The sequence below is a fragment of the Tenrec ecaudatus genome, chromosome 7, assembly GCF_050624435.1.
Source record: "Tenrec ecaudatus isolate mTenEca1 chromosome 7, mTenEca1.hap1, whole genome shotgun sequence".
Taxonomy (NCBI): Eukaryota; Metazoa; Chordata; class Mammalia; order Afrosoricida; family Tenrecidae; genus Tenrec; species Tenrec ecaudatus.
In genome coordinates, this window is record NC_134536.1 from 110,593,739 (window position 1) to 110,606,006 (window position 12,268).

General features: G+C 43.4%; 2 protein-coding genes across 3 annotated transcripts; both read right to left on the minus strand.

Annotated features, from left to right (window-relative positions):
* Positions 1-1,736: 1,736 nt before the first annotated feature.
* PTP4A1 (protein tyrosine phosphatase 4A1) lies at positions 1,737-7,251 on the minus strand. 2 transcript variants are annotated; one of them, XM_075554934.1, is made up of 5 exons: positions 7,115-7,251; positions 5,668-5,760; positions 5,061-5,191; positions 4,232-4,306; positions 1,737-3,095 (listed from the first exon to the last, which is right to left on the minus strand). In XM_075554934.1, the coding sequence occupies exons 1-5, from the start codon at positions 7,217-7,219 to the stop codon at positions 2,774-2,776; spliced, it is 726 nt and encodes a 241-aa protein (XP_075411049.1). In that variant the 5' UTR covers positions 7,220-7,251; the 3' UTR covers positions 1,737-2,773. The 2 variants fall into 2 exon arrangements, with proteins under 2 accessions (XP_075411049.1, XP_075411048.1); XM_075554933.1 differs by having other exon boundaries at positions 2,847-3,099.
* Positions 7,252-7,350: 99 nt separating this feature from the next.
* Positions 7,351-11,610, minus strand: LOC142453531 (uncharacterized). The gene is made up of 2 exons (XM_075554935.1): positions 11,485-11,610; positions 7,351-7,672 (listed from the first exon to the last, which is right to left on the minus strand). Exons 1-2 carry the CDS (start codon positions 11,521-11,523, stop codon positions 7,577-7,579), a joined length of 135 nt encoding a protein of 44 aa, XP_075411050.1. The 5' UTR covers positions 11,524-11,610; the 3' UTR covers positions 7,351-7,576.
* Between the last annotated feature and the right edge of the window lie 658 nt (positions 11,611-12,268).

A 12,268-nucleotide genomic window follows, 5' to 3' on the forward strand; every position in this document is an offset into this window, starting at 1 on the left:
AAGCTAAAGGACTAAATCTGCAAATGGTCTTATTCCTTACTCCCTTTCTCTATGGCTCTCGAGTTTCTAGAAGGGGATATTAAGTTCTACTCTGGCTGGCATGAGATATAAGAACTAAACTCACTCAATACTAAAACACAAAGTGAATTGTTTTTTACTCCAATTTGAGTCTTTTACATGTGTAACTGCGATTGAAAAAGTAATTCCAATGGTATGCAAGAATTATCAAACACTATCAGTATCACACACAAGTAAAAATCACAAAGAAAATTCAAGAACAATCACAGTGCATCAAGAGGTTAAGCTCTAGAAATTCAAGTTGGATTCACATGGACAAGAAGTAAAGGAGGAACCATTGCTAATGTTAAACAAATCTTGGATGAAAGCAGAGAACACCAAGATATTTATGGTTTCATTTATTATGGGAAGGTATTCTACTTTGTAGAACATAATTGTGTAACACTATGAAGAATGGGATTCCAGAATTGGGCTCATGTAAAACCTGTCCACAGACCATGAAGCAGGGGGTATGAAATAGTTTAAAATGAAGATGTTTAATTTTTCCCCATTCTTATTCCCTCTGTATGCTGAGCAAATCGTGTGAGCAGCTAGACTTCATGAGCAGAGGAATGTGTATTCATCTATGATTAATCATAGGCAGTTGGCACAACCTTGCTTACTGAAAATGGACTTCAAAATGTAAAAATCCTCAGAATTGCACCAATAGTTCCATCAAGATAAAAGACTGAAGGTATCAGACTACGTTTATTGGATGCAGCAATCAAGAAAATCAAATGAGGTTGCATTGGGTAAATAAAAAAAAGCAATGATGTCACCCAACTCGAAGTGTATCTTCAATTGCCTCTGCGCAGATGAAAGCTAGGACAGCAATAGACACATCTGAACTGCGGCAACCGAAGATCTAATGTTCCACAAACTGCCAGAATAAACTTCTTGGTATTTTAGCCAGAAAGCTCTGTAAAAGTTGACAAGAGTTCATCTCACTCACTTTGGACTTATTTTCAGGGAGCTAAGTGGAGAGAGGGGTATCGAAAAATTGAAAGACCCTGAACGAGGTGGTATGGATTGGCACAGTGGCTGCAACAATGGGCTAAACCTAAACCAGCACGTCTGCTAGCACATCATGGAGCTGACAGTATTGCTGTTTCTGTAAGGGCTGCCACATTAGAAAGGGCTTGATGGTACCTGAAAACACTAAGAACACTGAAGATGGCCTAGCAGTAGTTAAAAGCACATCTGGTGCTCCACAGGAGAAACATGTGGTAGGCAACTTGCCCTCGGGAAGTGTGTGTAGGGGGGTGGATGTTGGGGTTCTGTCCTAAAGGTTTTAACAAAGCAAATATTATATTCTCATGTGTCAGGTACTCAAATAAAAATGAATCAGTCTAATTATCAATGTGCAAATAAAATTAAGGTTGACTTGCCATTAGAACGGTTGTAGTTAGTGAATGGCGTTTCAACCAAGTTTTCCTCTACTAATTTAAGCACGGCTTCTCCTCAGTACAATAGTATTAATTAAAAATTATCGAGAACTTTTCATCAAAATGAAACAAAAACGGTTAAGTATAGTTCACAACTATCACGAACTGTACGAAAATGCTGACTTCATTTAATTGAACACTTATAAAATGTGAGCACATTTAACCTCAATAATTGAAGTACAATTTGTACTTCATTTTATTTTATAAAATAAGTTAACTTTAAGCAAAACAATCTCATGGTAAATGCATTTCATCATTTATTTAGATGCTTAAGCTCTCGCAACTAGGTTTTTACAAGCTGGTGAACACTGACAACTTATTTCTCCCACAGAACTATAACCACACATTCCCAGACAGTATAAATATATGGTTGAACTAACATTAATACACGTCACCATTTTATCAATTACATAATAAAACAAATTATCAAGTATCCAAATATTAAGTTACACAGCTCAAAAGGCATATAAAAAGTAGAGTCTGCTCAAGAGATTCATTAGCAGAAACCCATTTTTTTTGCAAGAGGTTGGAAAGAAGGGGGGAGGGAATCACACTTCAAACAAAAAGTTGGTAAACAGCTTCCAATTGATGAAAAGAAGACAATTTCAGAGATTTTTATAATTAAGAATTGTCTTAGCTACAACAAAGCATTTCTACCTTTAAAAAAATATTTACTAAATTAAAGAGCATATTCTACATGTTCAGCACAAGACAAAGGCAACATTTTACTGAAAATATTTAATAGCCCCTCCCATCCCATTCTTTTTTCAGGCCCGCCCTCTGTTAGATTGCACCCAAAGTGCGAACAGTAAATTAACTGTAAGGCTTGACTTGTTTGTTTGTCTGGAGACATTAAAGACATGTGCTTCGGTACAATGTACTTTGTTTCAAAATGAGGGTTTCCCATAAAAGCACAAAATGACAGTCAAGACATTAATGACACTGTAAGACCTGTTAACAACCCCAAAAAGGAAAAAAATCAATGGTTGTGCAGACCTGATGAATCTGGGCGATGTAAACAGAAAGAGAACCGGCAAATACCTGCTGTCCGGTCGGCCCTGCTTTCAATGTGTGAAATGACTGAAGGAATAAACCACAGAAGGTCTAGTGCTCATAGTTCCCGGATTTGTTTTTAGTTCTTTATGATCCTAAAAATACACAAATATTGTGCTGGGTATTTTGGCACCTAATCTCACTATGTTTCTTGTATGGTGATAACATTCTGGCATGGGAATAGATTAAAAACAATACTGCATGATTTTCAGGACAGGTCAATTGGTACAAATGATAAGCACATTTTGAATGCTGAACGCTAAGTGTCCAGATAACCCAAACGTGTAGCCTGGTAAAACTGCTTTCAATACTCCTAATGGAAGCTTTCTAAAACGCATCCACCAAGCTAACATGTTAGTAAATATAAATGACAAATTAGATCCTGTCTCAAGTTCCACTTCCGAAGCAATACCATCAGGCACCCGTTTATTGGATGCAACAGTTGTTTCTATGCCCATTGGAGTCTTTGAAGCGCAGCCGCATTTTAGGGCGATACTTCTCCAAATACATAAGTTGCTTGCTATTAAAAGCTCCACGACGCTTTCTGGAAGGACAGAAAAAAAAAAAAAGCAAACCAGAATAAGCGACTATATAAAATAAAACCTCTTCTGTAATGTTTAGTGTACTAGGGGGGAAAAAACTGTTGACAGAACACCACTCATTGAGCAGCTAGGTTCCTAACAAGCTCTTATGTGGAAATCAGTGCTATGGGGAAAATAGATGACCACATGACCTCACCCCTTTTCTGTACTGTGAAAACATTCTTCCAAGCCCCTGACTTCTCTAATGTCCCTGCCTATGACGGGACATGGAAAGCCAATATTGACTCTGGAGTTTGGCCCCCACCACTGGGGTACACAGGGGAGGACTATCAAGTCTTCCAGGGTAGCCCCAAGAGACACCTTTCTCCTGACTTCATTGTATTTTCAGGCGCTTACCTGCTCATCCCCCCCAATGAGTACACAACATCTTTGGTGGCAATGTTAAGGGCAGGGAGGTCTGGGCGCCCAAGGAATGGTACACACTACCCATTGGGCCACCATGAAAATCAATAATCCCAAGCATCCTCAGATGCCATGTTAGGCCTGACCTCCGTCCCTGAACTTAAAACTGCAGCTGTTCGCTGGCACTTATCTACTGACAGCAAACCCCTGCCCTGGAGAGGACAAGGGGGCAAGGTGAGCAGTGGCAAAGGTGCCTGTCAGGAAAGGTTGGGTCCTCCTGTGGGGCTAGGTATCTGAGTGCTTAACGCAGGGACTCTTCTAACCACAGCCCATCCCTGCTGCCCCCATGGGACTTGGAGTGAGGGCTAGACTCCGGAGTCCTAATTCCTCCTTCTTGACCCTGAGGGTGGCTCACTTGTAGGATACTGTTTGCTGCTGCCCTGGGCCCCCTATGGGCACTCAAGACCCACCAGACACCACCTGACATCCTCACAGCTCAGGGAGACCAAGGCCCTTTACCCCAGTGAAATACTATGCAGTATGAGCTTCCTTTCTATGTACACATAAGGTTTGCTGGTCAGAGACTTGCTACTGCCAGATGTGTACCGTGAAATAGTTAGAACAGTAGACTTTTTACTACTGTTGTACATGCTCAATATAAGACAACATGAGAGTAGGCGAGAAAGGTATTGCAACATTTACAAGGCAAAGACGTTTAAAAAAGATACTTACTGTCTTATGAACTGTACTGCGTCTTCATATTTCATTCCACCTTCAATTAATGCTAGGGCAACAAGCACTGGTGCTCTGATAAGGTAAACATTTTGATAATTTATTTTAAAACCACAGCCTAAGAAATTTATTATTGAAACATCCTCCCAATCCAAAAGTTTTATTATCTGCCACTTATATGAAAAATTAATGTCTGAATTTAAATGTTGAAAATTTATTTCACTTTAAATACATCTTTTTATATAAAACCCAATAAAATGTCCTAAACTAAGTCTAAATATTATGACTTGTATACTTGAGAGGTCACCTTAAAAAAATGCAGCGAAGAACTAAATGTTCATAAATCCAGGAGTTTTTCCCTATTTTCAAGCAGTAAAAAACATTTTTTACTTCAGTATTTGTCTAAAAGTCACGTGCTCTTTTGTTACTGCTCTTCTGACTATAATATGCTTTACAGTGTAATGAGTTCCTATGGAATTACAATCAAATGCTACCATAAAAAAATAGACACCAAAACACGCTACTATTAAGCACAATTCAGTCCTTTTACCAAATGAGCTTAGCTAAATATTCCCGTATAATATATAACCTAGCACAAGATTGATTCTATAGAAATTTTGTCAATATAGAGATAGAAAATTGCAAACTTGGCATTGTCCTAGTTGCACTGAAACACATTAAAAATCATATGTACCAATTTTTATTTAAGGAACTCCACAAAGCAAATGGATTCACAAAAGTCTCAGTGAATCTACATTAGAGTTCAAAATAAAATAAGTTTTTACTAGATTTAACATTAACACCATGGACACAATTAGAAAAGTCTTACCTCCCAAGTCCTGCAACACAATGGACAGCAATACAACAACCAGGCTCTTCACGAAACTTAATTTTCACGAGACTTAACCAGTCATCAACTATTTGGTTGGACGGTGGTGCACCATCGTCAAAAGGCCAATCCTAAATTGAAACGATGTTTAAACTCTTTACTAGGCATGCTACTTTAAAATTCCCAACACCCAAATGTATTTACTTACTAAAAAGCATTTTTTGTTTTAACTAGTTTACTTTTTAATTAAACTCCATTGTTAAGAAAATACAGTGGTGATGGGAGCACAGGGTGGAAAGGGGGAACCGATTACAAGGATCTACATATAACCTCCTCCCCGGGGGACGGAAAACAGCAAAGGGGGGGAAGGAAGTTTTCTGCCTTGAACATAGCTCAAGTCTCTTCTATTACTTTTAGTGGAAAATATTCCAGTTTTCTTCTCTAACAAGGTTTTGCCTTAGTTAGGTTCCAACTGTCACAGGCTTATTCTGTAAGTGATGAGTATTTATAGGTATTTCATTGCTTAAAACTGTGCTTAATTTTCCACCCTTTATTTGGAAGATACATATCACTCTCACACACATCTAATAAAGTGTTACATACTTACAAGGACATGAATGCCTTCTTTTTCCACAAGAGCAGTGTCATAAGTTGCTTCACATACTCTTACGATTGTGGTAACTCCATACTTCTTAAGTTCCTAGATAAAACATATAAATTAATACTTACACAGGCTTTAAAAGACTCCTAAGGTACTACTAATTACAGCTCTTCTAAGGTTAAATGTATATACAGATGATAAATAAAATCACCAGGGCATTTCTCTGATATAAAGAGGTCTTATTTGCTTTCACTGAGCATCTGTCAAGACACTGTCAACAAGTACTCAATAATCACGTGGCCACTAGGAGCGTGTCAATGATTCAAACTCAATGGAAACTGTGTTTTAAAAAGCTGTAGCAGTGCCTTTCGGAAAAGACTGCAGCTTTGGAATCCCTATAGGGCAGTTCTACTTTTGTCTTTCAGGGTCACTTTGAGTTGGAATCAGAAGTTACCTATAAAAGAAAAGGTTATTCTTTCAAATAAATTAGTCTGCGTCACAGTCCTTTCTCATAGCCCAAGGCATTTTGTTTGGGCTACTTAGCTACAACCAGAAAGCATATTCATTGCTAAAAACTTGATTTCTGGATATAAAATAGGATCCAAGATAGATTTTGATTTGTGGCATGCATTAGGCAAAGTAGACATTGGGGATGGGTAATCCATAAATGGTAACCATCTTTGTTGCAGTACTAGGACCACCTCTATAGGAAGGCGTTTAAGTCTCCTGATCATTCCCATGCCATCAAGCCGATGCTGACACACAGTGCACGGTAGAACTGGCTCTTTGAGTTTCTGAGATTTTAGTATTTTATGTCCCCCAGAGCACCTGGTGGTGGGTGTCAAACTGCCAACCTTGCAGATGGTGTAGCCATCATGCTCCTGAACTCAGTAATTACTCAGTGACCTCTAGGGTAGAGGGTAGAACTGCCACTTTGGATTTGAGGTCATTAAAGCTTTACAGGAGCACAAAGCCTCATCTTTCTCCTTCAGAACAGATGGTGGGTTCAAAACCCAATATAAAACCCAATATGTAACCCAGCTTGCCACCAGAGCTTCTTTAGGTACAAAGAAACAGACTGGGGCAGGAGGGACTATATATGCTAAATCACAAGAAGCTAGGCAAGGAACAGAAGGTGCGAGAAAATAATGATTTGTTAAAGCCACCACCTGTGGCATTTGTGTTAGGTAGCAGGACTGGATAATTAAGAGGGTAGCTTGCGCCTGTATACATTTCTCATGACACCCAGAGTTAGAAAAATTAAATTATGCCAAGAAATTCTGGCACAATAAATGATCATAAATCCAAAAAGCATGTAGCCTCAAAATTTATTTAAGCTTAACACTTCTAACACCTAAAGCAACAATATTGTTTTTGGAAATGGACACTCTAGATCATCTCTTGAATTCCCCCAATTGTCAAATCAAAAGATTAAAAAAGTATCAAATCTTACCTCTATAAATTTATTTAAGGTCGCATTGGTTGGGTTGTGTGTAATAAGAAATCTCATGTTCTTGTATGTGACTTCCACAGGAGCTGGGCGGTTCATCCGAGCCATGTTAATTTAATTTAAAAAACACTCAATAGGGCTATGAAAGAACTTTTAAAAAGTGAATACAGAAATGATGTAAAGAAAATGAAGTCTACTTCAAAATACTCCACTTGAAATTCTCAGTGCTGAGTATGATGTTCGTCGCAATGGAAAATGAAATGAACCTCCTAACAAGAAGCAGCAATTCTCCAAATCCAGTAATACTGAGGCAATAGAAAGGAAGTGCACTGAGGTCTACCCCATCCAGGTCAGAACTCGTGAAAATTGCTCTGTGAAGGGATTTCAATTCAACACTTCTGAGTCCACGTTATCCGCTCTTATTTATGGGGGCTTCTTGGTGGAGTAGTAATGAATTTCTACAGTTCACTTGTCTGCATAGAGGTCGTGCTGTGCCTGGCAGTAATCTCCACTGCCCTTCAGAAACTCCATAAATGTGTGACCAAGAACACCACAGAACTGCTGTTTAAAAGAAAAAGAGGGAAAGGGAAAAAAAGAAAAAAAAAGGTTGCTTTCCAATTCAAAAGAACAAGTTGAGTGTTTCTTAGAATACGTAACTAGAATCCAAGTCACTTTTAACTTACACATTATAAGGGTGATTACAGATTAACCATAAAAATATGGTTAAAAACTCTCACACGCACACCCCACCTCTTTCTTGGTAGTTGACTATTTTGTTTCACATGGTCATGAAATATATGCGCAACTTTCTACAACTAATTTTCCACGAATAAAACATTTCTGTACATTATGGACTTAAAGAGAGAACAGTGAAGCTTAGTTCTTACATATGGCCTTTCAGGAAAAGTAATTAAAAATTTTTCCCTTTTTAAGTATTAATCATTTTTATTGGGGGGTGTCTAACTTGGTTTTATCTTCATGATTATCTTTTAAATTTGGGTCTTGCAAAGTTAAATTACAAAACCTTTATTTAGTTATGGTGCTATCATTTCTTTTACAATTTCAAACACACACTTTCAAATGAACTTGCTAACTTCTTACAGCACCTTGAAAAGTTGTCATGAGTGGGGGATGGTCAGTTGACAGGTAACAACAAAATTCACTTTGGCAATATCTGTTTCTCTCAGCCCTCTAATTTTTCATTTGACTTTAATGAGGAAAAAAGTCTCGAATCTATATACTACTATGACGAAAATAGATGCTTTTAAATTTAAAAAGTACAACCACACCCCGGGATATGAAAGCGCCAACACTCAGACATACATAGATTACAACAAACATCCGTGATATCTTGTGTCTACATCACAGCATATTTTTTACTATCTAATTATTTTAAAGATTATCTGGAAGTATTTCCTTAGCTTTTTAATAGGTAGAAAGGTTAAGACTTTATCTGCCAATGACTTACACATAAAACACTTAGAACCAATTCATAATTCAATGCCTACCCTTAATTCAATGAGTGCCTATGAACTATTACAAAAAACACCTACTGCTACGAATTGATCCCAACTCATATTGGACCTTCATAGGGCTTTTCCTCCAGGCTATAAATCTTTGTGGGAGCACAAAGCCTATTTCTCCTACAGACCAGCTGTCAGATTTATCCTGATCATCTTGTGGTTAGTAGTCCAATACTTACCAGACATTATCACTAAGGCTTGTTATCTATAAACTATAAAAACATTACTGTTAATACTTTCTGATCTCTTGAAGCAGAAAATTATTTTGGGCTGAACTGGAAACCACATTTTAACAAAGAGTGTGCAGACAAAACTTGGGGAACGAATATTATTCTACACTTAAAGTCTTAGAAGCACAACTGCTACCACCTGTGTGTGTTTTTCTTAAGTGCTCAAAGAAAGCCAATTAATAAAATAAAAAACCAAAAAACAAACCACAAGAGTTATTTCCATAGTACTTAAAGTAAGTCATCAATGTTATATAACTTTATTAGAGTTTATAAGGTACTTGTGTATTTTGGAGTAAAGAGGGAACTTAAGAAATATTAATAGACTAGTACGTGCCAGCCACTACTCCAAACACTAAGTATTTACTCAGGAATAAAATCTTATGTTAACAAAACAGCTTCAGTAATTTTCCATATTTGAATGTAAAGTTGAGGCTTGATATTAAATTCAATCCTCTAACCCAATTTTTATTTTATACACTTTAAACTCCCTAGCTAAGGTTTCTTGAACTTTTAATAATCCATAAAGGTATTAGTTAACAAAAAACAAATAATAAAGCCAAGTTTATTTTTCTGTCAAAACAAGGGAACAGTATTACAGTTGACGTATTACAAATTCTGTAAAAAGTATAATTTTCATTATTCCAAATGTGTCCAAGTTGAGCCCAGAGGTTGGTATTTCAACTGCTGGGTTAAAAAAAGTATTGTCTACATCAACATTAAGAGCACATCATTTCTATAATGAATAGTGACTGCTGTACTTCCAATTCCCTGAAATTCTAACTACCATTTCCGGAGACTATAATAAAGTGTACTTGACACTTTTTAATGACAATCAAAGGCAGTGATAAGGACAAGGACTCCTAGCGTTACTGAGTGGAGCCACCTTGTGGCTAGGGGGACTTCTACCAAAGCAGCAGTGACTGCTAGCACCTTTCAGCTAGGCTGAAGACAACCCCATTCCTAATTTAGGGGCCAAACAGTTCACCTCCCCCTCCTATATTGGTTGCAAAAATCAGGGTCATACAATACACGGGGTGAGGTGGGGTAGGGGGGTGGTAGTGAGAAAGAAAGCTTGAATTTGTCAGAATTCCAGAGCCAAAGTAATCTAACTGCACACAGCAGCTTTGTCAAAGAATTCATGAATAATAATCCACTCTAGGATACTTTTCTAAGACACTGCATCTAGAACAAAATATATGTAAAATGCTTATTCTGGGGAGAGTTCTAGTTTTCAGCTAATTTACTGCCGTCCAACAAAACTCACGTCACGAAGAGTAACAGGAAGCATTGCCTCAGCGCCTGGATCGAAAGCACGCCAGCAGTTCCAAATACGAAGTGTAAATAGCAACTTAATACGCTTGGAATGGTCGAGGCTTCCACGGACACAAGAGGAAACCTCAGAACCCCAGCTCTGGCTGGCTACGCTTGTCACCAGCCAACAGGGGAAGGACACTCATGATTAACCCAACAGTTCCCAATCATGCCGGATTAAAGCGCACCACCCAGGGCCCTTCCAAGACGAGCAGGGCAACCGCATGCGGACGATGCCCAGCCGGAGCCCGGGCAGTCTCCAGGACGCTCCCACTCGGGCCATTTCTCCCAGCGACAAGCCCCGACTTGTTCCCAGCACCCGGGGCCCAGGTGGGGCGTCAAACCCCGCAGAGCTCCAATTACCAGGTGGAGCCCCAGGGCGGGGGGCGGGGCAGCGAGCGCGGCTCCTCACCTAGCAGAGCCGGCTCCAGCGGGCAGGAGCTCGCCAAGGGTCCCCGAAGGCCACCGCTCCGCGCACGCGGCCGTGCGCGCCCGGGCCCGCCCGAGGCGCCCGCTCTCTCCGCGCCGCAATCACGGGTTCGCGTCGCGCCTTCAGTCAGGCGCGGGCGCCGAGGCCATTTTGTCTGAGCCGCCGGTCTCGGCGGCCAAGCACCGGGGTCGCCACACCAGGCTGCGGTCCCGCGCCGGCCCCCCGCCGCCGGAGCTGTCGGCAGACACCGTTACCAGCCGCGCCGGGGCGACCCGCCTACCCCACGCCGACCCGGGTCTGCTGGCGACCCCGGCACCGCGCCCTCCCCGTATCCGGCGCCGCAGTGACACGCGCAGCCCTCGCCCCACCCCGGGCCACGTCTCCCGCGCCCGCGGAGGGCCGCCCGGCTCCGGCCGAACAAAGGGGCCCCCGGCACGCCGCAAAGCCCGCCGGGCCTGGACGGGGCGCGCCGGGCCCGAGGGCCAAGGGCGGAGGCGGCGGTCACAAAGCGGCTTTTGTGCCGCCCCGCCCGCGGCGCCCGGAGCCGCCCCCGCGCAGGCCGGCCACGCCACCCCCGCCGCCCCGGGCCCGGGTGAGTGTGGCGGGGCGGCGGGCGGACGTGGAAGCCGGAGCCTCCAGCGGCCAACCGCCGCTTCGGAGCTCCCGTCCGCCCCTCGCACTGCGGCGGCTGCCGGCCCCAAGGCCGCGGTCCCGTCCCGTCGCGTCCCCTCCCGCCTGGGCACCCACGGAGCGGCCGGCCGAGGCGTCCGAGAGCGGACGCCTGGTCTCCGAACAAAGGCTCCAGCGAGGATGGGGGCCGGTAGGGGGGGGGCACGGCGGATTCCTGAGGCGAGCGGCGGCGGCGCGAAGGCTACTCACAGGAATATGTTTACTCATTGAAGATTGTGGCCTAATCATACAGCCGATCCCGAGGCGGCGGCGACACAGGCGGCGGCGGCGGCAGCAGGACAGGGGCCGGTGGTGGTCGTCGCGGGGCGGAGGCGGCAGCGGTGCAGGCGGCGGCGGGGGCACCAGGCTCTACCATGCAGTGAGCGGCTCCGGAGAGAGCGCGTCGCCTAGCCGGCCCGCAGGAGAGAGAGCCAATGCGCGCGCCGAGGCGCACTTGCGTCACAAGCCGGCCCTTTTATACCCGGCCCGACGTACGCGCTCGCTGGCGCCAATTACGGGCCGGAGACGCGAACTCATTGCTTACGAGCGGGGGCGAAGGCCCGCCCCCGCGGGGGACGTCACGGCGCGGCGGCCGCCGCCGGTGTGAACCGGTTGATGAATGGCGAAGCTCGGAGCCGGAGCATCCCGGGCTGGGGAGGAGGGGCGGGCAGTGAATGGAGCCGCGGGCGGGAGGAGGGGAGGGGGGAGAGAGGGTGCCAGAGGGGGCGTTTCTAGTCCAGGGGCTGGCCGGGCTCACGCCGCAAAGCCCGTTTCTCCTCATTAAAGCCACCCAGGGCCGCACACGGGGCACCGGCGAAGCTGGAAGTTTGCCTCAAATTTAAAAGGCAGTCCCTGTGGGGCCGGGGGCCACCCGGGCCTCAGCCCCTGCTCTTTTTTCCGCGTCACCCTTGCCAGCCGTTTACTTTGGCACCTGGCCCCCTAGGATCTCCGTCATCAACTAATATTTACGTCGCGCAGCCTCTGTGTCTTGTGA